This window comes from Anomaloglossus baeobatrachus, chromosome 2 (genome assembly GCF_048569485.1).
Source record: "Anomaloglossus baeobatrachus isolate aAnoBae1 chromosome 2, aAnoBae1.hap1, whole genome shotgun sequence".
Classification (NCBI taxonomy): Eukaryota; Metazoa; Chordata; class Amphibia; order Anura; family Aromobatidae; genus Anomaloglossus; species Anomaloglossus baeobatrachus.
This window is the reverse complement of record NC_134354.1, coordinates 445,526,183-445,547,303: the sequence shown is the minus strand read 5'-3', so window position 1 is coordinate 445,547,303 and position 21,121 is coordinate 445,526,183. Positions and strand designations below refer to the sequence as shown.

The 21,121-nt window shown below is 45.7% G+C and overlaps 1 protein-coding gene across 1 annotated transcript in view; it reads left to right on the top strand.

The window, feature by feature from the left end:
• Positions 1–2,392: 2,392 nt before the first annotated feature.
• Positions 2,393–21,121, top strand: part of LOC142290248 (uroplakin-3b-like) — a 122,455-nt gene continuing 103,726 nt past the window's right edge. The window contains exon 1 of the mRNA XM_075334197.1: positions 2,393–2,453. Coding sequence (XP_075190312.1) covers positions 2,393–2,453 — 61 coding nt within the window. The remainder of the gene's footprint in view (positions 2,454–21,121) is intronic.

Below are 21,121 nucleotides of genomic sequence, written 5' to 3'. Positions count from 1 at the left end.
CCTTAAGTAGTATGAGTGGTCTGGAAGCAGTATACAGCCGCATGAGAAACTCGGTAAGTATAATGTCCTTACTTTCTTTTTTTTTCTTTAATTTTCCTTTCTTTTTATAAATTAATAGAGTTTCTGGACCTGAATCGTTACTTGGAGTTCCTTGAGAACTCCGGGCCTGGGGTTGGTGCTCAGGTACTTTTGAATCCGTGCGGATCCAGACAATTACAGTCTGGGTCCACCCATCACTACAGGTAATCAAAACATAAAATCTACCCCAAAATGGTATGATTAAAAATGTCAGCTCAAGTCACAAAAAATAAGTGATCACTGAGTCCCAAATACCAAAAAATGAGATGGCTACAGGTCTCGAAATATGGTGAAAAAAAGCTGAATTTTTTTCACCACTTAGATAAAAGTTTAAAATTATATATGATGGGCATCAACAAACTCATACTGACCCGGGAAATCATAATATCAGGTCAATTTTATCATATTGTCACGCTGTACAAAGGGCTAGTGAGACGTAGTACAGCATATTCCCCACTAGGTGGCAGCAGTATAATGAAGGAGAGTCTAAGTAACACTGTAACTGAAGAGAGGCTGTAGTACAGCAGAGTAACTTTAGCAGGCAGTTCACAGGCGAACCACCATGGGCAGTAGAGTAGTCAAGCATCCAGGGTCTAGCCGGGAAGTCAAGTAAGTGCAGAGGGAGAATCAAGATCAGATCAGAAAATAAAACTGAGGTTGGATGCCGGGAGATCAGGTATGCAGAGGGGAACACAAAAGGCACAGGGAACAGAAGACAAGACCGGAGGGTGAGGAGACACAAACACGGGAAGAAGATGAACTAGGATAAGTAAACGAGTGACAGGAGTGGAAAGTCAGGGACTGGGACAGACAGACGAACGGGGGAGGGTACAGGTCAGGGCATGGTAACTAGGAGTCAGGTCAAACAGGAAATCTCAGTAGAGCCAGTCACAGGCAGTAGAGCAAAACTATAACCTGCGCTGGAATATAGGTGCAGTGCCCAGATATAGCATCTCCTGAAACTGGAACGAGGCCGATGGGAGTTAACCCCTGACATGACCAGGCTGGGTCTGGCAAACTCTGGAGCAGGGAATATTGATCCAGGATCATGACAAATATAGTGAACATGGTAACCAAAACAGAAAACAGCAATTTTTTTGCAATTTCTCTGAACTTGGAATTTTTTCCCCATTTTTCAGTACTCTATATGGTGAAACTAATGGTTTCTTTCAAAAGTACCATTTGTCCTGCAAAAATCAAGCCCTCATATGACTATATTGAAGGAAAAATAAAAACAAGTTATGGCTCTTGGAAGAAGGGGAAGAAAAAAAACAAAAAATAGAAAATTGCCAAGCGGTGAAGGGGTTAAAGGGCTATTCCCATCTCCAAGAACCTATCCCAATATGTAGTAGGTGTAATGATAATAACATTAGCAAATATCCTCAATTAGAAATGTAGTATAGTTCTCCGGATATAACCATGTCTCTTACCTCATGTTCAGGCATTGCAGCTTAGGTACTTATGATTGTGTCCACGAGCAAATTACTAAATAATTGTCACTATGAGTAGACGTAACCATGGTTACCTAAGCTGCAATGCCCTGAACATGAGGTAAGAGACATGGCTATATCAGGAGAACTATACTACATTTCTAACTGGTGGTATTTGCTAATATTATTATTGCACCCACTACTTATTGAGATAGGATCTTGGAGATGGGAATACCCATTTAAATGTGCTTCCTGTGCTTATTATTAGCTTAAATAAATCTAATGATTACAGACAATTTTCAATATGTTCTCAGATGCAGATAATTGCTGATGTTTAAAATGGAATGTGATATGGATGCCCTATGGATGGCAACATAGATGAAAAATTGCCTTTTTTCTGGATGAAAATTGGATGTTTTTCATATGCTTGTGAGGATATAGACTTTACATGTTAACCCATAAAAAATGCGATTAATTCCAAAAAACTGCAAAAACATTTTATCCCTGACTACCATACTGCTCATATCTACTTGTACTTCCGTATGAGTGAAACCATTTGAAGAATCTGGCATTGTATACTAATTTGTGACTATGATAACCAAATAATCCTTCATAGAGGAACTTTACACTATGGTTGTTTTACATATAAACAGGTTTTACATGTTGGTCACTCTGGTGATAAGCAGCTCAATACAAAATCTAAAGAATGTCATTTTATAAATGTGTTGTTTGCCTTAGGGGAGAACCAGGGCTGGTGGGAAATGTCACAATTCTTAGTGTACTCGGTGTATTTGTGGCAAGTGCAAATTTTTCCAGTCAAACACATTTATAGAAAACCTTCTTTAACATCATATCTTCAGATGAAGACCCGACGAAGTGGAGTAATGGATCTATATGTTACACTTGGCCTGCTTTTGGTTGTGTCAATTGCTGTAAATGCATCAGGTAAGAATTCAGATTCTTTATATCTTCCCCATATGTCTGTACAGGTTCCTTACAAAAGCCTGCCTACTGTTCCATACACATCTCTAGATAACTAAGATTCGTGATTTTAATAATTTGGTTTTACTGGGTTATTACTACTTTTAATGGCCTAACTAGCATTGTGATCTTTGTGTAGAAAATAAATAACATTTAAAATGGTAAATGTGAAAATAATGTTTATTATTATTACATTTTAGAGACTTATCTCTAAAAAAAAGCCCCCTATATAGTAGATTTTGCTAAGGGCAGCTCCCCTGATCAGACATTAATGGCTAGGTAAGTGCTATCTATGCTTATGCTTGAAGAATGCCATTAATGCTGACACGTCAACCAGTTTTAGAAGAAGTCACCCTATTTTTAGCCTCTATTGGTCCCCCTGGGAAATATAGCTACCACCTTGTTTCCTTGAAGAGGGTGCAGGACCCACAGTTAAAAAAATAACTAATAATAGTGGTCAGTGCTGAGTGCTCAGAGTACAAAGAAGGAACCTTCATAGCCACAGAACTTTGTTTGCAGTATGATGGCTGATGGCAGGCAAAGAGCGAAAGATCCCATAATACACATTGAGGGCAGATAGAGGGTGATAGACCCCAAACTACACATGGAGAGCTGAAAGAGGGTGATAGAGACCACATGGCACATGGAGGGCTGACAGAGGTTGACAGATCCCACACTACAGGTTGAGGTCAGGTAGAGAGCAATAAACCGCGACAAAGAGTGGTAAACCTCACACTACACATGAAAGTAAAGCAGAAGCAGAGTGATAGACCCCACAATGCACATGAAGAGCAGACATAGGGTGACAGATCTCACACTACAGATGGAGGTCAGGTAGAGAGCATTAAACCCCATACTGCACATGAATGACAGGCAGACAGCGATAATGCCCACAATACACATGGTTGACAGGCAGAGATTGACAGATCCTGCACTACACATAAAGGGTAGACAGAGGGTGATAGCTCCCACACTACAGATAAAGGGCAGACAGAGAGTAATATAACCGATAACAAACATGATTAGCAGGCAGGCAGCGATAGTTTCCCATACTACACATGGAGAGCAGATAGAGGCTTGCTGCATAGGTGCGGAAGTTATCTAGGGTGTTGAGGTACCTCAGGGACCAGTAGTTGGTTTGGTCAAGGGTCACCATCTTCCCTTTCCCTAGACAAATTGTTTCCCTTCCCTTTCGCTGTTAACTTGGTACTTACCCATACCTAGCGTGACAGATAGACCTCACCTTATAGATGTAGGGTAGGCAGAGAGTGATAGATCCCATATTACACATGGAAGGCAGGTAGACAGCAATAGACCCTACACTACACATAAAAGGCAGGGATAGAGTGACAGGTCCTGTCCTACAGATGGAAGGCAAGAGGAGAGTGATAGATTCCAAACTACATATGGAGGGTATACAGAGGGTGATAAGTCCCACACTACAGATAGAGGGCAGGTAGAGAGCGATAAACTCCATACTACAAATGAAAAGCAGGCAGACAGTGAGAGAACCTGCACTACACATGGAGGGCAGACAGAGGGTGATAGATCCCACACTACAGTTGGAGGTCAGGTATAGAACAATAAACCCTATACTACATAAGAAGGGTAGGCAGACAGCAATAGTTCCCACACTACATATGGAGGGCAGGCAGACAGTGACAGATCCTGCACTACACATGGAGGGCAGACTGAAAGAGATAGATCCCACACTACACATAGAGGACAGACAGAGGGTGATAGACCCAACACTACACATGGAGGGCAGACAGAGGGTGATAGATACTGATAGATGCCACACTACAGAAGGAGGACAGAGAGTGATAAACCTCATACCAAACATGAAGAGCAGGCAGACATCAATAGATTTCACACTACACATGGAGGGCAGACAGAGGGTGATAGATCCCACACAACAGATGGAGGTCAGGTAGAAAGCAATAAACCCCTTACTACACAAGAGGCAGGCAGACAGCGATAGCTTCCACACTACACATGGAGGGCAGGCAGACAGTGACAGATCCTGCACTACACATGGAGGGCAGACAAAGAGTAATAGATCCCCCACTACACATAGTGGACAGACAGAGGGTGATAGACCCAACACTACACATGGAGGGCAGACAGAGGGTGATAGATACCACACTACAGATGGAGAACCGAGAGTGATAAACCCCATACAAAACATGAAAAACAGGCAGACATCGATAGATTCCACACTACACATGGAGGGCAGGCAGAGAGTGACAGATCCTACACTACACATGGAGGGCAGACAGAAGGTGATAGATCCCACATTGCAAATGAAGGGCAGGCAGAGAGTGACAGATCCTGCCCTACACATGGATAGCAGACAGAGGGTGATAGATTTTATACTACAGATAGAGGACAGACAGAGAGTAATAAACTCCATACCAAACATGAAGAGCATGCAGACAGCGATAGATTTCCACACTACACATGGAGGGCAGATAGAGGATGGTAGATTCCACAATACAAATGAAGGGCAGACAGGGTGTGAAAGATTCCACACTACACATAGAGGACAGAGAGTGATAGACCCAAAACTACACATACACACGGAGGGCAGACAGAGGGTGACAGATCCCACACTACAGATGTAGGACAGACATACAGTGATAAACCCCATACCAAAGATGAAGAACAGGTAGACAGTGATAGATCCCACACTACACATGGAGGACAGATAGAGGGTGATGGATCCCACATTACAGATGGAAAGCAGACAGTGAGTGATAGATATTTGATTCCTTCTCCTACACACACAGGAATAGAAAGTGAGAGATTCAGGAGAAAAGCAAAAGCAGTAAGGTAGCAACAATAGACAACAAAGGTTAACTCCACAACCGCACTCAGCAACAATTACCACAATCACCAGATAGTCTGGATCGCAACACCTCACCAGACCAGCTAAGATAAACTACAGCTGGCATAGCCAGCATATATAGGAGTGGAGCAGATGTAATTGGCTCCCCCACAACATGTGATTAAAGAAGACTAACAAATATACAAGCACAGATTAACTCTTACTAGCCTACCTACCACTCTGCAGGTCAACGTCCACGTCTGCCTGCATTGATTGCAGACACCAGAGAAGTTATCAAGCAGAGAATTAGAATCAGTAGTCTGAACAAATTCCAACAGTCGTTGAAGTTTGTAAAAATCTCCATGTGATATAACCCATCCTTTTGGGTAATACCTTTTGAACCTCACCTTGGGATTGGGGTTTGGGTTTTGGCCCACTATACACGTTTTATGTGACTTTCAATTATTTGTATAGATATTTGTCTTGTGACTTGCATTACTTTATATCTTACGTCCCTTGCAAACTGCTTTTGTACCGCCCCACGGCCTCGGCTGCAGCCACCGAGCCGCTCGGATCCATGCTCGTGTACTGCGGGAGGTGGCTCAAGCCTCTCACGGACCCGGGGGTCACGTCGCTCTGCAAGGGGGGTTGGCGCTACGTGCGGGGATGCGGGTATTTGGTTTTGGAATGATAGTTCATGACGCCACCCACGGGTTGTGGTGATTGTGGACACCACCGCTGCGGTGAAGGTACAGGGACTCCCGGGAGTGGTGTAGTGGCGCAGCTAGGTGTCGACCCCTCCGTGGGTAGGGGATGTTGGTCCCGGGGCCCGGTTGCGGGGTCCGGGGTGCAGGGCGCGGTGCTGCGGTGCAGCGCGGAGTGGTGCCTGATAGCACTGGTGTACTCACTCTGATACAAGACACTGGAGTCGCTGGTAAACCAAACGGAGTGATGACCTGGGCCCGCAGCCGGCTGCAGCTTTTCCTGTTAGGTTGGTAGTGTCCGCCTTTCTCCTGCACCTGTGTGTGAATCTTGACTCCTGTGCCTGGGCACCGGTAGTCCGCTCCCTGGTGTATAAGTGTCGTAGGAGCCTGTTTGCCCGCAGACGCTGGCCCTTTGGATCTCTTGCCTTTGGCGGTGGCACTTATCCGGAATGGTTGGGCTGTTACCTTCAATCGGGACTTAGGTGGGAATGAACCCCTGAGGTCCAGACCGCAATCAGTTGATTTGACTATGGTTGTGGCTTATAGCCTAGTTTGGGGTCTGAGTACCCTGCCTGGTGCTCCGGTATCCAGTTGGCTCCCCGGTTCGGTTCCGGCGGGCCACTACCCTGCCCCGGTCCCTTACGGTTCCACCGGTCGTATTCCCGGTCTCCTGCAGGCGGCCACTACCATCTGCCTCCTTGCCAATGGTGATTGGGCTCCAACCCAGCCACCGGAGTAGTCTTTGGCAGGCCTGAGCACAGGTCTGCTTCTGGACACAACCTCCCTCAACTCCCTTGAACTTGACTCTTTAGAGCCAGACTAGACTACTCTCTTTTCTGTTTTCCCGCCTCCAGGCCTGTGAACTCCTTGGTGGGTGGAGCCAACCGCCTGGCTCCACCACCCTGGTGTGGACATCAAACCTGGAGGGTGGTGACAAGGTTTTTGTGTTTGACTGGTGTTACCTAACTGGAAGGGGTGTGATGTTGTGTGTGTGACTACCTGGGACGACCTGGATAGTCCAGGGTGTCACATTTTCTTCTCCATGTTTAGTGGTCCTGTAAGGGCTTATGTTCGAACCTCCCACAAAACAGGATTTGAATGTATGCACTGGGGGGCCATTGACAATAATGGTGCAGAGTCACCATGTGCTCTGTCATACACCTTTTTCAGAGGTATATGCCTACAGCAGTCTACCACTTCTGAGTGCCATCTCCAGTAGGTGCATGTGCTTGAAAACGGTGCAAGACAGAGCACATGGTCTCTCACCATTATAGTGAGTGGCCCTGTCAGTGCCTACGTCCGAATCCTGTTTTGTGAGGGATTTGGATGAGGCCAAGATGGGACCACTGAATGTGGATAAGAATGCAGTGTGAAAGTGTGTCGCCCTGGACAAGCCAGGGGCCACAGAGCACAACACCTACACACCCCACACTCCCTCCAGGCACATCGAGGTCAGACACAAAACCCTTGTTGCCTTCCTCCAGGGGCTGATGTCCACACCAGGGGGTGGAGTCAGGCGGTTGGTCTCCTCCCACCAAGGACTTCACAGTCCTGGAGGAGGGAAAAGGAGCAGTTCAGTTTTGACAGTGAAAGTGGAAGGAGGGAAAGTGAGCAGTAGTGAAGTGGCAAGAGAGCAGACTGAAGTGAGTCCGGGTGTGTGGCCCGGACGGAGCAGCAAGGTTGGCAGACGGTGGTGACCGTCTGCAGGAGTGGCCTATCGGAGTTTGCCGTAAGGTCCGTGGACGGGCGGTGGCCCGGCGGTACCAGACCGGTACACAAAGAGAAGCCAGCACCAGTGGAAGGGGCTTTTCGGACCCCGGCAAGGCTAGGAGTCGCCGTGAAGTTGCCGAATCCGTTAGTGAAGGGGACCTCCGGGTTTCCAAACAGTCAAGTCCCGACAGAAGGCAACCGTCCAACAGTGAAGGGGAGACACCGCCACCGCCAAGGGCAACCGTTTCCCAGGGCCAGCGCCTGCGGGCAAAAGGGGCTCCTCCAGCCCACATCCAGGTCGGGGAGCGGGTTACCGGTGGGAACCCATCGGAATCAACATAGAACATAGGTGCAGGGAGAGACAGTCATCACTAACCTGCAGGGAACAACAACACCGCAGCCGTCCGAGGGACCCATCCATCCAGCCGCTTGTTTTACCGTGAACTGTGTCATCATCATTGGGCTGAGTGAGTACCTCCATGCCATGCGGCACAGCGCTGCCCCTGCGACCCTGCACCTCACCAGGCCCCGCAACCCACCTGCCATCCACTTCTACCCCATCACCGGGCCCCGGGACAACCAACCCCCTACCCACGGAGGGGAGAAATAACAACAAAGCTGCTCCCTGTCACTGCTCCCGGGATCCCCGTCCAGAGCAGCGGTGGTGTCCACGCAATCACCACAACTGTGGGTGGCGTCACGGACAATATCCCCAAAACCAAACCACCCCTTTTCACTCACGGGCGAGGAGCGCTGCTCGAGTCCCCGGGATCCGGCCCATCGCTCGAGCCACCGAGCAGCAGCAGCCGCAGAGCAGCGGCAGCCGGACCCAAGCAGTGGGAGAGCGCAGCGTCCCCTCTTCTGCCCGCGACAAAAGGGCCCTTAAATGTGTAGCCATGGTATGTATATATCTTTTATCTGCCATTGGAGATGATGTCACATTTTTTGGGATGTTTATAATGCACACCAATAAACAGGATTGCTATTTTTTTCTTTTTGTAATACATATTGGGGGGTGTTGGACCCTCCAGGGCTCAGAATCCTTATCCTTTATTCACATATCTTTCCTACACAAGGTTTTAATTCTGAGCTACACCTGGTTTATCTGCATTTCCCCAATTCAGATAGGGCCTGGTTTGGCACATGGAAAAGTAGGACATTAACGATAGTGGTCATTCATATTTAGCTGCACCTTGACGTAGTTGATGGCTTTTGTGCTCCTTGATCAAAAAAGTTAACCAATACCTTAAGTTTTCAACATCTACAGCCATTGTGGAGTTGATGTATTCATTAATGCCATTGTGCTGACACGTAGTGTACTGTATGTATATGCTTAAAGAATGGCTCAGTGACAGTGTACCGGCTATTTGTATTACATGGCACTTTGTATTTCTGGTTCTGTCTGTGTGTGGCAAACCATGCAAACTTCACAACTGATCCCATGTGTTTGGTTTAATAAAAAACTGTATATGTGATTTCAACCTAATGGATAAATAGAATATGGAAAACAAGTTTACTTCAACTTATTAAACATAATCAATAAGTGACTGAAAAAAGTACAATATTTAAAACTCTTATAGGACTGGTGGGGCATATTAAAGAAGCTGAGTTGGTCTTAAGATTGTGCTATCTGTGTGATGAAAAAAAAGAAAATTACCCATCCTAGTTGAGCTGTAACCAAGAACTGGTACCAACAAATTTATATAATATAATAATAATAACAACAATAATAGAAGTATATGCTACATGAATAATAGTAATGATTTTCATCTAGGTCCTCCTTGTAGCATCCCTCTCTATAAATGCTTTTGCAGGAATTACTTGGCACTGTTTTTTAAAGTTTTCATTTTTTCATGGACTGGTTGATAACTTACTGATCTTTGGTGAGGCTGATAATAGACTCTGTAGAGACCTGTATGCATGATAGTCAAGTAAAGTGCTTGGATTATTTCTTACACACATACTCTATTTCAACAGGGCTCTGCAGATCTCCATTTGCTGTCGCCAGTGGTCCCAGTGGTTGATATGCAATAGCTTAACAACCTTTAAGATTGGTGGTTATTAAGGTGGCATCACTATCCCCAACTCATGAGGTGTCAAACTACAAGCCATTAGAGAAGCTAGGGTACAAGGCACTCCTTTTATTGTTTGAATAATAACCGAAAGAAAATGCATTCAACAAGTTGCAGTCTTTTCAGTATTGATTGTGACCGCTGTAATTTTCTTGTATGAAACGACATATTTCCTAAAAATACACATACCACTGGTAGCATAAGACAATTTTCCTCCAGTGAGTATTTAATGAGATTTTGATGTTGCATTTCTGCACCTACTAGCTAAATTACTTGAAGTTTGTACATTTCCTCTTTGAGTGGTTTTGTATGGGTTTCTATTGTACTTTTGACCCTGCAGTTTTTGTGTCTTTATAGCTTATCATGTTTCATATTAGGCTGATTTGTTTTTGATACTTCCTGGTATTTCGATTTCACAAAACTTAATTGATACAGTTATGTGTAGATTACATATGATTTTTATCTGTAATAACCAGCATTTATAACAAATCTATGGAAAAATCAGCACATAAAATTCAGCGTACCATCAAGAGAAATTGACATGTTGTGGATTTCCAACATGTACCGTAGGTCAGTGTACTCTAAGTAAAACAAGCACCATGGGCAGGAGATTTCTATAAATCCCATCCACTTTACTGGAACTGTACGACATTGCGTTTTTGCACAACAAAAATCTGCAGCATCAAATCTCATAGTGAGAATTTAAAGGGAACCTGTCAGGTGCAATACGCACCAAGAACCATGGGCAGTTCTGGGTCCATATTAGTAATCCTTGCCTAACAGTCCCTGTATACACTAGCATAAATAAACAGATCTTAACCTAAGGTTAAGAACAGCTTTGAAATTAAAAAAAAGTCTAAGTGGTTACCTTTAGTTAATAAAACTACAGTAAGTTTCCGTCTGCAATTTGCCGCCTGATTCAAGTTTCAGATTTTTCTTCTCTATGTCCCTGTTGAGTCACACAGACTGCATGATCTGAGATCTGTAGGTATCCATTTCAATTTCTTAATTGTATCATTACAAAGCAAGTGAACAATAAAAAAAATCTGTGTTAATGTGTATATAAAGTCCCTGACAAAAGTTCTGTCACTTATCCATGTTATGTAAATAAAAGCTTATAACTAGAGTTCAGCGATGTTCGAGGTTCGAGGTTCGCCAATTTCATGTTCGAGTGATTTTGGGGGTGCTCGAGATCGAACTCGAACGTGAGCTTTTTGCTAAAAGCTCGATAGCTCGAGTTACGTTCGAGAACGGTTCGATCAGCAAAAAGCCTAGCTAGTTACTAGCTGGCTTTTCACTGTAATAGTGTGAGTAACTCTGTGATTCACACTATTATCTAATTTCAACGTATAGTGTGCGGGGGCGGCGCGTTTAGATCAGTGCTGCTGGGATAATGGTGATAGCCTTTTTTTTTTTCCCCTAAGCGCGCCTGCAGTGGAGCGGGCCAGCATGTCAGCCAATCCCAGACACACACACAGCTAAGCAGCTAAGTGGTCGTTTTTGCCAGACAAGCAAGGGCATGTGTCATAGGCTGTCCATGTCACATGTTCTTGCATTATAAATACGGCCATTTTCCCTCACAGCGCCATTATCTGCTTTCTGTGTGTAGGTGACAGTCACCGCTCACGCAGCTCCTGTCGCCGCTCCGGCTGTGTACGCTATACACACAGCGCTCTACAGATTAGGGACAGAAGTTTATTTCAGGTCTTTTCAGGGCTCATTTCCTCGGGCTCAGAGCCATAGGTGACAGTTAGGTCCGTGGAAACGCTGTATACAGCTTCAGATAACAGCGTCTGTGTACCTAAGCTCAGGGAATTCCTTGCTGCATTTCACCATTAGGAGGGATAGAAAGTGAGGCTTTCTTTCATGTCCACTGACCCAGAGAACTCGGCCACTGTACCCACCTGCCCACTTTTGCCACGCTATTTTTATAGCAAATAGTGCTGAAACTTAGTGGCATCCAAAAGGTGGCTGCTATACTCCATTGTTGTCCCACTAGTGCCAAGCATTTTCCAGCACCTCTGCATTCAACCCTCATGCACATTTTGCTACGCTATTTTTATAGCAAACAGTGCTGAAACTTAGTGGCATCCAAAAATTGGCTGCTATACTCCATTGTTGTCCCACTAGTGCCAAACAAGTCCCAGCACCTCTGCATTCAACCCTCATACACATTTTGCTACGCTATTTTTATAGCAAACAGTGCTGAAACTTAGTGGCATCCAAAAATTGGCTGCTATACTCCATTGTTGTCCCACTGGTGCCAAGCAAGTCCCAGCACCTCTGCATTCAACCCTCATGCACATTTTGCTACGCTATTTTTATAGCAAACAGTGCTGAAAATTAGTGGCATCCACAAAGTGGCTGCTATACTCCATTGCTGTCCCACTGGTGCCAAGCAATTTCCAGCACCTCTGCATTCAACCCTCATGCACATTTTGCTATGCTATTTTTATAGCAAACAGTGCTGAAATCTAGTGGCATCCAAAAAGTGGCTGCTATACTCCATTATTGTCCCACTGGTGCCAAGCAATTTCCAGCACCTCTGCATTCAATTCAGAAAACAAGAGCACTAGGAGTATTAGTGCAAAAGTAGAAATTTATTATAAATATCAATAAATATCAACAAATTATATAGAGGACGTATAACAAGCAAAATAGAGGAAATAAATGCCCGGGTCCCAAAAACCACGCTGAAAATATCTTTTGTGGAATCAAGGTATAGGGACTGAAACAGGCCAGCTTGCAGGTAATCTGAATAAATAAAGTGCTGAATCACATAGATTCCAATAGTAAGCAAGGATAGCAGATCCTGCAAATCAAGCCTGATTCAAAATAAGCCCCCATACTAATACATGCAATGTTGCTGAATACAGAGTTACATGCACAATATTCATGGAGTCGCTAAAGCAATAGTAGAGGACCTATGTATACAGATTAGAATCCGTAGAACAGCCTTTGCAAATCCACACGGTAGGGTGGAGGTGTGCTTACCTAGGTACAGTGGTGGTTAGGGGGAGCCAGGCCAAACCAGAGGGGACCTCCGACGGCCGTTTCGCACAGCGTAATCCCGGACAGCGCATAAATGCGCATGCGCAGGACACGCTGAGGAGAGCGCCTGTTTCAGTCCCTATACCTTGATTCCACAAAAGATATTTTCAGCGTGGTTTTTGGGACCCGGGCATTTATTTCCTCTATTTTGCTTGTTATACGTTCTCTATATAATTTGTTGATATTTATTGATATTTATAATAAATTTCTACTTTTGTACTAATACTCCTAGTGCTCTTGTTTTCTGAATTGCTTCTGGAGTGTGCTGTCTCAGGGTCACACTGGAGGGCTAACTCTATACCCTGTCTGGTGCTGCCCACAATGAGACTCTAAATTATGACCATGAGGCTCTTTGTCTGGATACCTCTGCATTCAACCCTCATGCACATTTTGCTATGCTATTTTTATAACAAACAGTGCTGAAAATTAGTGGCATCCACAAAGTGTCTGCTATACTAATTTTGTGTCCCACTGGTGCCAAGCAAGTCACAGCACCTCTGCTTTCAACCCTCATGCACATTTTGCTACGCTAATCTTATAGCAAACAGTGCTGAACATAAGTGGCATCCAAAAAGTGTCTGCTATACTAATTTTGTGTCCCACTTATGCCTAGCAAGTGTCAGCAACTCTGCATTCAACCCTCATGCACATTTTGCTACGTTATTTTTATAACAAACAGTGCTGAAAATTAGTGGCATCAACAAAGTGTCTGCTATACTAAGTTTGTGTCCCACTGGTGCCAAGCAAGTCTCAGCACCTCTGCATTCAACCCTCATGCACATTTTGCTACGCTATTTTTATAGCAAACAGTGCTGAACATTAGTGGCATCCAAAAAGTGGCTGCTATACTCCATTGTTGTCCCTCTGGTGCCAAGCAATTATCAGCATCTCTGCATTCAAGCCTCATGCGCATTTTGCTACGCTATTTTTATAGCAAACAGTGCTGAAAATTAGTGGCATCCACAAAGTGTCTGCTATACTAATTTTGTGTCCCACTTGTGCCAAGTATGTCCCAGAACCTCTGCATTCAACCATCATGCACATTTTGCTACACTATTCTTATAGCAAACAGTGCTGCCAGTTTTAGGGCCATAGTTGCATTGTCAGGGATAGTCAGTGTTGGTTCTTCAGCTGTCAATAAAGCTAGACCACCTCTGCAATCTACACCACCTCTCAATTTTTGCTACCACATTTTAAGTGGCTAATCTTGTCGCTAACAAAATGAGTGGCAAAAGGACAGATGCTGGTGGAAAGGGGAACAGGCATGTTGGAAAAGGAAAAAAAGTTTGTGTCCGTGGTGAAGGTGGCAAAGCTACATTAACATCTGCTGAAGATAAGCCATCTTCCAGAAAAAGTAAGATGTCTACTACTTTCCGTGGACAATCTGATGTGCTCCCTTTTTTACAGACCCGAACAACTGTAAGAAAGGTAGATGATGCACAAAAATAGAACATGCTTGAATGGATCTCAAGTGCTCCAACAAGTGCCCTCTCCTCCACCCCAACTACCACATAAAAAAAAACAGTCCACTGAGTTGTCATCCCAATCACACATGCTTTCTCCCAGCTATCAAGTCTCCACTCGCCCTGCACAGTATGGTGTAACAGAGATGGCTGAGTCTGCAGAGCTGTTCAGTCACACTATAGCCCGTGAATCAGAGGTCTGCTCCCAAGCCATAGTGAGTACAGACCAGGAAATGGTCTGCAGTGATGCCCAGAAGCTTTTTGACTCAGATTCAGGCCCTGATGACCAAGTTTATGAGCATAATGTAGACCCTCATTCACATACTGTAACATCTGTTGGTGTAGACAATGAGGAACATACTGATGATGATGAGACGCAGATACCAGATTGGGATGACAACTTAAATATTCGGTCAAGGCAGGAAGAGGCTAGGTCTGAGGGCGAGGGAAGTGCAAACACAACGCTTGATGATGAAGTTCTAGATCCCACTTACTGTCAAGCCACAGTCAGGCACTTGAGGAGGTCAACAGAGGCAGTGGGGGAGGATGCGACTGATGACGAAGTTACCTTGCGCCTTCCTGGACAGAGGAGGAGTACTGGTAGCACATCTACAACTGCATCCTCAGCCACCACTCTGCTTCTGAGCACAAGTCGGGGTGGATCTGCAGGTCGCATGTCCTCTAAGCCTTGCATAGCCTGGTCCTTTTTTGACCTTGCAAAGGATCTCCCAAATCATGTGATCTGTAAAATTTGTCGGGAATCTATAAGTAGAGGCAAAAAGCTCACCAGTTTGACAACTTCTTCCATGAATCGTCACATGAATACCAAGCATAATTCCCAGTGGGAAGCTCACTGTGCTTCAATGCGGCCTAGCATAGCGGCCCAACCACCGCCTGCCCCTTACAGTGCATCCGCACGCTCTTCATCTTCTATGACTGTGGGGACAGCTGTCACACCTGGTTTTCCACGCACACCTTCCACCACTGTAACCGCAACAGTCAGTTTGCTTGGTAGGTCGTCAGTTGGTTTGGAAGGGGAAACAAGTGCGGGTGTACAGCTCTCTCAGACATCGATAGCACCAACGTTGGATGAAGGCAACATCATGTCTACGCCTGCACTTTCCTCACAAACCTGCATTTATCCAGGGACACCCTACTCACCACCGTCTACACACAGCAGCCAGATCTCTGTCCCTCAGATGTGGCCAAATAAAAGGCCATTTCCTCTGACCCATGACAAAGCTAAGAGGTTGACTTTATCCCTCTGTAAGCTCTTGGCTACCGAAATGCTGCCTTTCCGTCTGGTGGACACCCAGGATTTTAGAGACCTTATGTCCGTCGCTGTGTCCCAGTACCAGATGCCCAGTCGCCACTACATCTCTAAGAAAGGTGTGCCTGCGCTACACCAGCATGTCGCACACAACATCACCGCTTCCTTGAGAAACTCTGTGTGTGAACGGGTGCATTTCACCACCGATACTTGGACCAGTAAGCATGGACAGGGGTGTTACATGTCGCTGACTGAGCACTGGGTAACTATAGTGATAGATGGTGAAGGGTCTGCTGAACAAGTCTTGCCATCCCTACAACTTGTGCATCAATCCTCTGTATGTATAAGTTCCTCCAACGCTTCTGCCTCCTCAACCTCGTCTGGGTCCTCCACCTCCGGCCCAAGCGTGCCTGGTCAGGCATCAGCGTTGTAACTGCACACAAGGAATCACGCACACCTCCTTACTATGCTGGCAGCAGAGCGCAACGGCATCAGGCGGTATTTAGCTTGAAAAGCCTTGGAAATAAGAGTCACACAGCGGCTGAGTTGTGGACAGCTCTGCAGTCCGAGTTTCATAAATGGTTGTCTCCACTCAACCTGCAGCCAGGTAAGGCCGTGTGCGACAATGCTGAAAACCTTAGTGCGGCCCTTCGCCTGGGCAAGGTGACACACGTACCTTGTATGGCTCACGTGTTGAACCTTGTTGTCCAGCAATTTTTAACACACTATCCTGGCCTAGATGGCCTTCTGCACAGGGCACGAAAACTGTCTGCTCACTTCCGCCGTTCAACCGCCGCAGCTGAGCGACTTGCATCGCTCCAGAAGTCTTTCAGCCTGCCAATTCATCGCCTGAAATGCAATGTGCCGACACGCTGGAATTCGACTCTCCACATGTTACAGCGACTGTGGCAGCACCGCCGAGCACTGCTGCAATACATCATGACATATGGCCTGGGCCAACAAGATGCAGAGGTGGGGAAGATCACCCTGATGGAGTGGTCTCAGATCAAGGACCTATGCACCCTCCTGCACAGTTTCGACATGGCGACGAATATGTTAATCGCTGACAATGCCATTATCAGCATGACAATTCCAGTCATTTTCATGCTGGAGCACACGCTAAACACTATTCGGAGTCAGGGGGTGGTTCAACAGGAAGGGGAGGAAGTACATGAGGATTCATATGCGCAAGGGATAACAACATCACCAAGGTCCAGATTTTCATAATCACCAAGGCGGCGGGCATGGGACGATGGGGGAGAGGGATAAACAAGGGCGCATGGTAGCAGGCAAAATGTTGAGGAGGGTGCAGGAGAACATGAAGAAATGGAGGACGAACTGTCCATGGACATGGAAGTCTCAGCAGATGAGGGAGACCTTGGTCACATTTCAGTTGAAAGAGGTTGGGGGGAGATGTCAGAGGAAGAAAGAACGGTTAGCACCTCTATGCCACAAACACAGCAAGGACTTGGTCCGCATGGATGCGCAAGACACATGAGCGCCTTCTTGCTGCACTACCTACAACATGACCCTCGTAGTGTCAAAATTAGAAGTGATGATGACTGCTGGGTTGCCACACTATTAGATCCTTGGTACAAGTCCATATTTTGGGAATTAATTCATGATAGGAGAGAAAAGGCGCAATAGGGTCTTACCTGATATATTGGGCAAACATATAGAAGTGGTGCACTCACCTGATCGGGTTGTGCCAGTCACAACTCCTTTAACAGCAAAGCGTGAGCGCCTAAGCGGTCCAGCAGCAGCCTTGTTGCACAAATGGAACGTCAAATGGAAAAAACTGGAGAGAAAACAGGTTTTTTGCCGCGCTTAGAGACCACAGACATTGATGTCAAAACAGATGATTCTTTTTATTTCATTCCTACGCGTTTCGGAGACCCCAACTGTCTCCTTCTTCAGGGAAAAGAACACTCTTTTCCCTGAAGAAGGAGACAGTTGGGGTCTCCGAAACGCATAGGAATGAAATAAAAAGAATCATCTGTTTTGACATCAATGTCTGTGGTCTCTAAGCGCGGCAAAAAACCTGTTTTTTCTCCAGTTTTTTCCATTTGACGGTGAATTAATTCATGCCATAGAAAGGGACGCACGTATGCAGGAGTATCAGCAGAAGCTGTTAATCAATCTTAGCTCGGCTTTTCCACCAAACCCCAGTGGTGCACGGAGTGAATCTCCCAGTTGTAACTTGACAAACATGGGACGGTCTCGTCTAACCGTACCAGCAGCACCATATCTGGTGCTGGTAACATCAATTTTATTGAATCTTTTCATAATATTTTAGACCATCCTTTGCAAGGCGAACAGAGACAAGAAGTCTGACACATAGTCAACGGCTGCAGAGGATGATAGAGAATCTCCAAATGAACATCGATGCCATGACTTTTCAACTGGAGCCTTGCTCATTTTGGACTTCAAATCCTGAAAAATGGCCTGAGCTCGCCACTTACGCCTTGGAGATCTTGTCGTGTCCAGCTGCCAGCATTGTCTCTGAATGTGTCTTCAGTGCTGCTGGGTGTGTGCTGACAGATAAGCACATGCGTCTGTCCAGTGACAATGTGGACAGACTAACGTTCATCAAGATAAACAAGTCATGGATCCGCAAGGACTTTACTACCCCTGTGTCATCCTGGGGAGAGTAAATGGTTATGGATTTGGAATGTGCTTGATGCAAATGTACCTGTCAAGTTTGCAACTGGGGCACAAGTGCTGCCACTGCCACAAGTGCTGAACTTTTTTGGAAAAAAGGGAGATTCCGCTTGGAGTAATCCTTGCTGTGTTTTTAAAAATGAGCCAAGATGAACAGATCTGGGATCAGCAAAGACTTTGCTAGACCTTCCCCGGTGTCATCCGGGCGACAGCTAAGGCTGGCGTATTTTTGGAATGTGCTTGATGCAAATCAAAACATCCTGTTTGCAACTAGGGCACAAGTGCTGCCACTGAAGTGGTGTCTGTGGGGCCCAATTTTTGGAAAAAAGGGAGACTCCGCTTGGAGTAACCCTTGCTGTGTTTTTAAAAATGATCCAAGATGAACAAGTCATGGTTCAGCAAAGACTTTGCTAGACCTTCCCCGGTGTCATCCGGGCGACAGCTAAGGCTGGCGTATTTTGGAATGTGCTTGATGCAAATCAAAACATCCTGTTTGCAACTAGGGCACAAGTTCTGCCACTGAAGTGGTGTCTGTGGGGCCCAATTTTTGGAAAAAAGGGAGACTCCGCTTGGAGTACCCCTTGCTGTGTTTTTAAAAATGATCCAAGATGAACAAGTCATGGTTCAGCAAAGACTTTGCTACCTATCCCGGTGTCATCCGGGCGACAGCTAAGGCTGGCGTATTTTTGGAATGTGCTTGATGCAAATCAAAACATCCTGTTTGCAACTAGGGCACAAGTGCTGCCACTGAAGTGGTGTCTGTGGGGCCCAATTTTTGGAAAAAAGGGAGACTCCGCTTGGAGTAACCCTTGCTGTGTTTTTAAAAATGATCCAAGATGAACAAGTCATGGTTCAGCAAAGACTTTGCTAGACCTTCCCCGGTGTCATCCGGGCGACAGCTAAGGCTGGCGTTTTTTGGAATGTGCTTGATGCAAATCAAAACATCCTGTTTGCAACTAGGGCACAAGTGCTGCCACTGAAGTGGTGTCTGTGGGGCCCAATTTTTGGAAAAAAGGGAGACTCCGCTTGGAGTAACCCTTGCTGTGTTTTTAAAAATGATCCAAGATGAACAAGTCATGGTTCAGCAAAGACTTTGCTAGACCTTCCCCGGTGTCATCCGGGCGACAGCTAAGGCTGGCGTATTTTGGAATGTGCTTTATGCAAATCAAAACATCCTGTTTGCAACTGGGGCACAAGTGCTGCCACTGAAGTGGTGTCTGTGGGGCCCAATTTTTGGAAAAAAGGAAGACTCCGCTTGGAGTAACCCTTGCTGTGTTTTTAAAAATGAGCCAAGATGAACAGATCTGGGATCAGCAAAGACTTTGCTAGACCTTCCCCGGTGTCATCCGGGCGACAGCTAAGGCTGGCATATTTTGGAATGTGCTTGATGGAAATCAAAACATCCTGTTTGCAACTAGGGCACAAGTGCTGCCACTGAAGTGGTGTCTGTGGGGCCCAATTTTTGGAAAAAAGGGAGACTCCGCTTGGAGTAACCCTTGCTGTGTTTTTAAAAATGATCCAAGATGAACAAGTCATGGTTCAGCAAAGACTTTGCTAGACCTTCCCCGGTGTCATTCGGGCGACAGCTAAGGCTGGCGTATTTTGGAATGTGCTTAATGCAAATCAAAACATCCTGTTTGCAACTAGGGCACAAGTGCTGCCACTGAAGTGGTGTCTGTGGGGCCCAATTTTTGGAAAAAAGGGAGACTCCGCTTGGAGTAACCCTTGCTGTGTTTTTAAAAATGATCCAAGATGAACAAGTCATGGTTCAGCAAAGACTTTGCTAGACCTTCCCCGGTGTCATCCGGGCGACAGCTAAGGCTGGCGTATTTTGGAATGTGCTTGATGCAAATCAAAACATCCTGTTTGCAACTAGGGCACAAGTGCTGCCACTGAAGTGGTGTCTGTGGGGCCCAATTTTTGGAAAAAAGGGAGACTCCGCTTGGAGTAACCCTTGCTGTGTTTTTAAAAATGAGCCAAGATGAACAGATCTGGGATCAGCAAAGACTTTGCTAGACCTTCCCCGGTGTCATCCGGGCGACAGCTAAGGCTGGCATATTTTGGAATGTGCTTGATGGAAATCAAAACATCCTGTTTGCAACTAGGGCACAAGTGCTGCCACTGAAGTGGTGTCTGTGGGGCCCAATTTTTGGAAAAAAGGGAGACTCCGCTTGGAGTAACCCTTGCTGTGTTTTTAAAAATGATCCAAGATGAACAAGTCATGGTTCAGCAAAGACTTTGCTAGACCTTCCCCGGTGTCATTCGGGCGACAGCTAAGGTTGGCGTATTTTGGAATGTGCTTGATGCAAATCAAAACATCCTGTTTGCAACTAGGGCACAAGTGCTGCCACTGAAGTGGTGTCTGTGGGGCCCAATTTTTGGAAAAAAGGGAGACTCCGCTTGGAGTAACCCTTGCTGTGTTTTTAAAAATGATCCAAGATGAACAAGTCATGGTTCAGCAAAGACTTTGCTACCTATCCCGGTGTCATCCTGGGGACAGTTTAGACTGGCGTATTTTGGAATGTGCTTGATGCAAATCAAAACATCCTGTTTGCAACTGGGGCACAAGTGCTGCCACTGAAGTGGTGTCTGTGGGGCCCAATTTTTGGAAAAAAGGAAGACTCCGCTTGGAGTAACCCTTGCTGTGTTTTTAAAAATGAGCAAAGATGAACAGATCTGGGATCAGCAAAGACTTTGCTAGACCATCCCCGGTGTCATCCGGGAGACAGCTAAGGCTGGCATATTTTGGAATGTGCTTTATGCAAATCAAAACATCCTGTTTGCAACTAGGGCACAAGTGCTGCCACTGAAGTGGTGTCTGTGGGGCCCAATTTTTGGAAAAAAGGGAGACTCCACTTGGAGTAACCCTTGCTG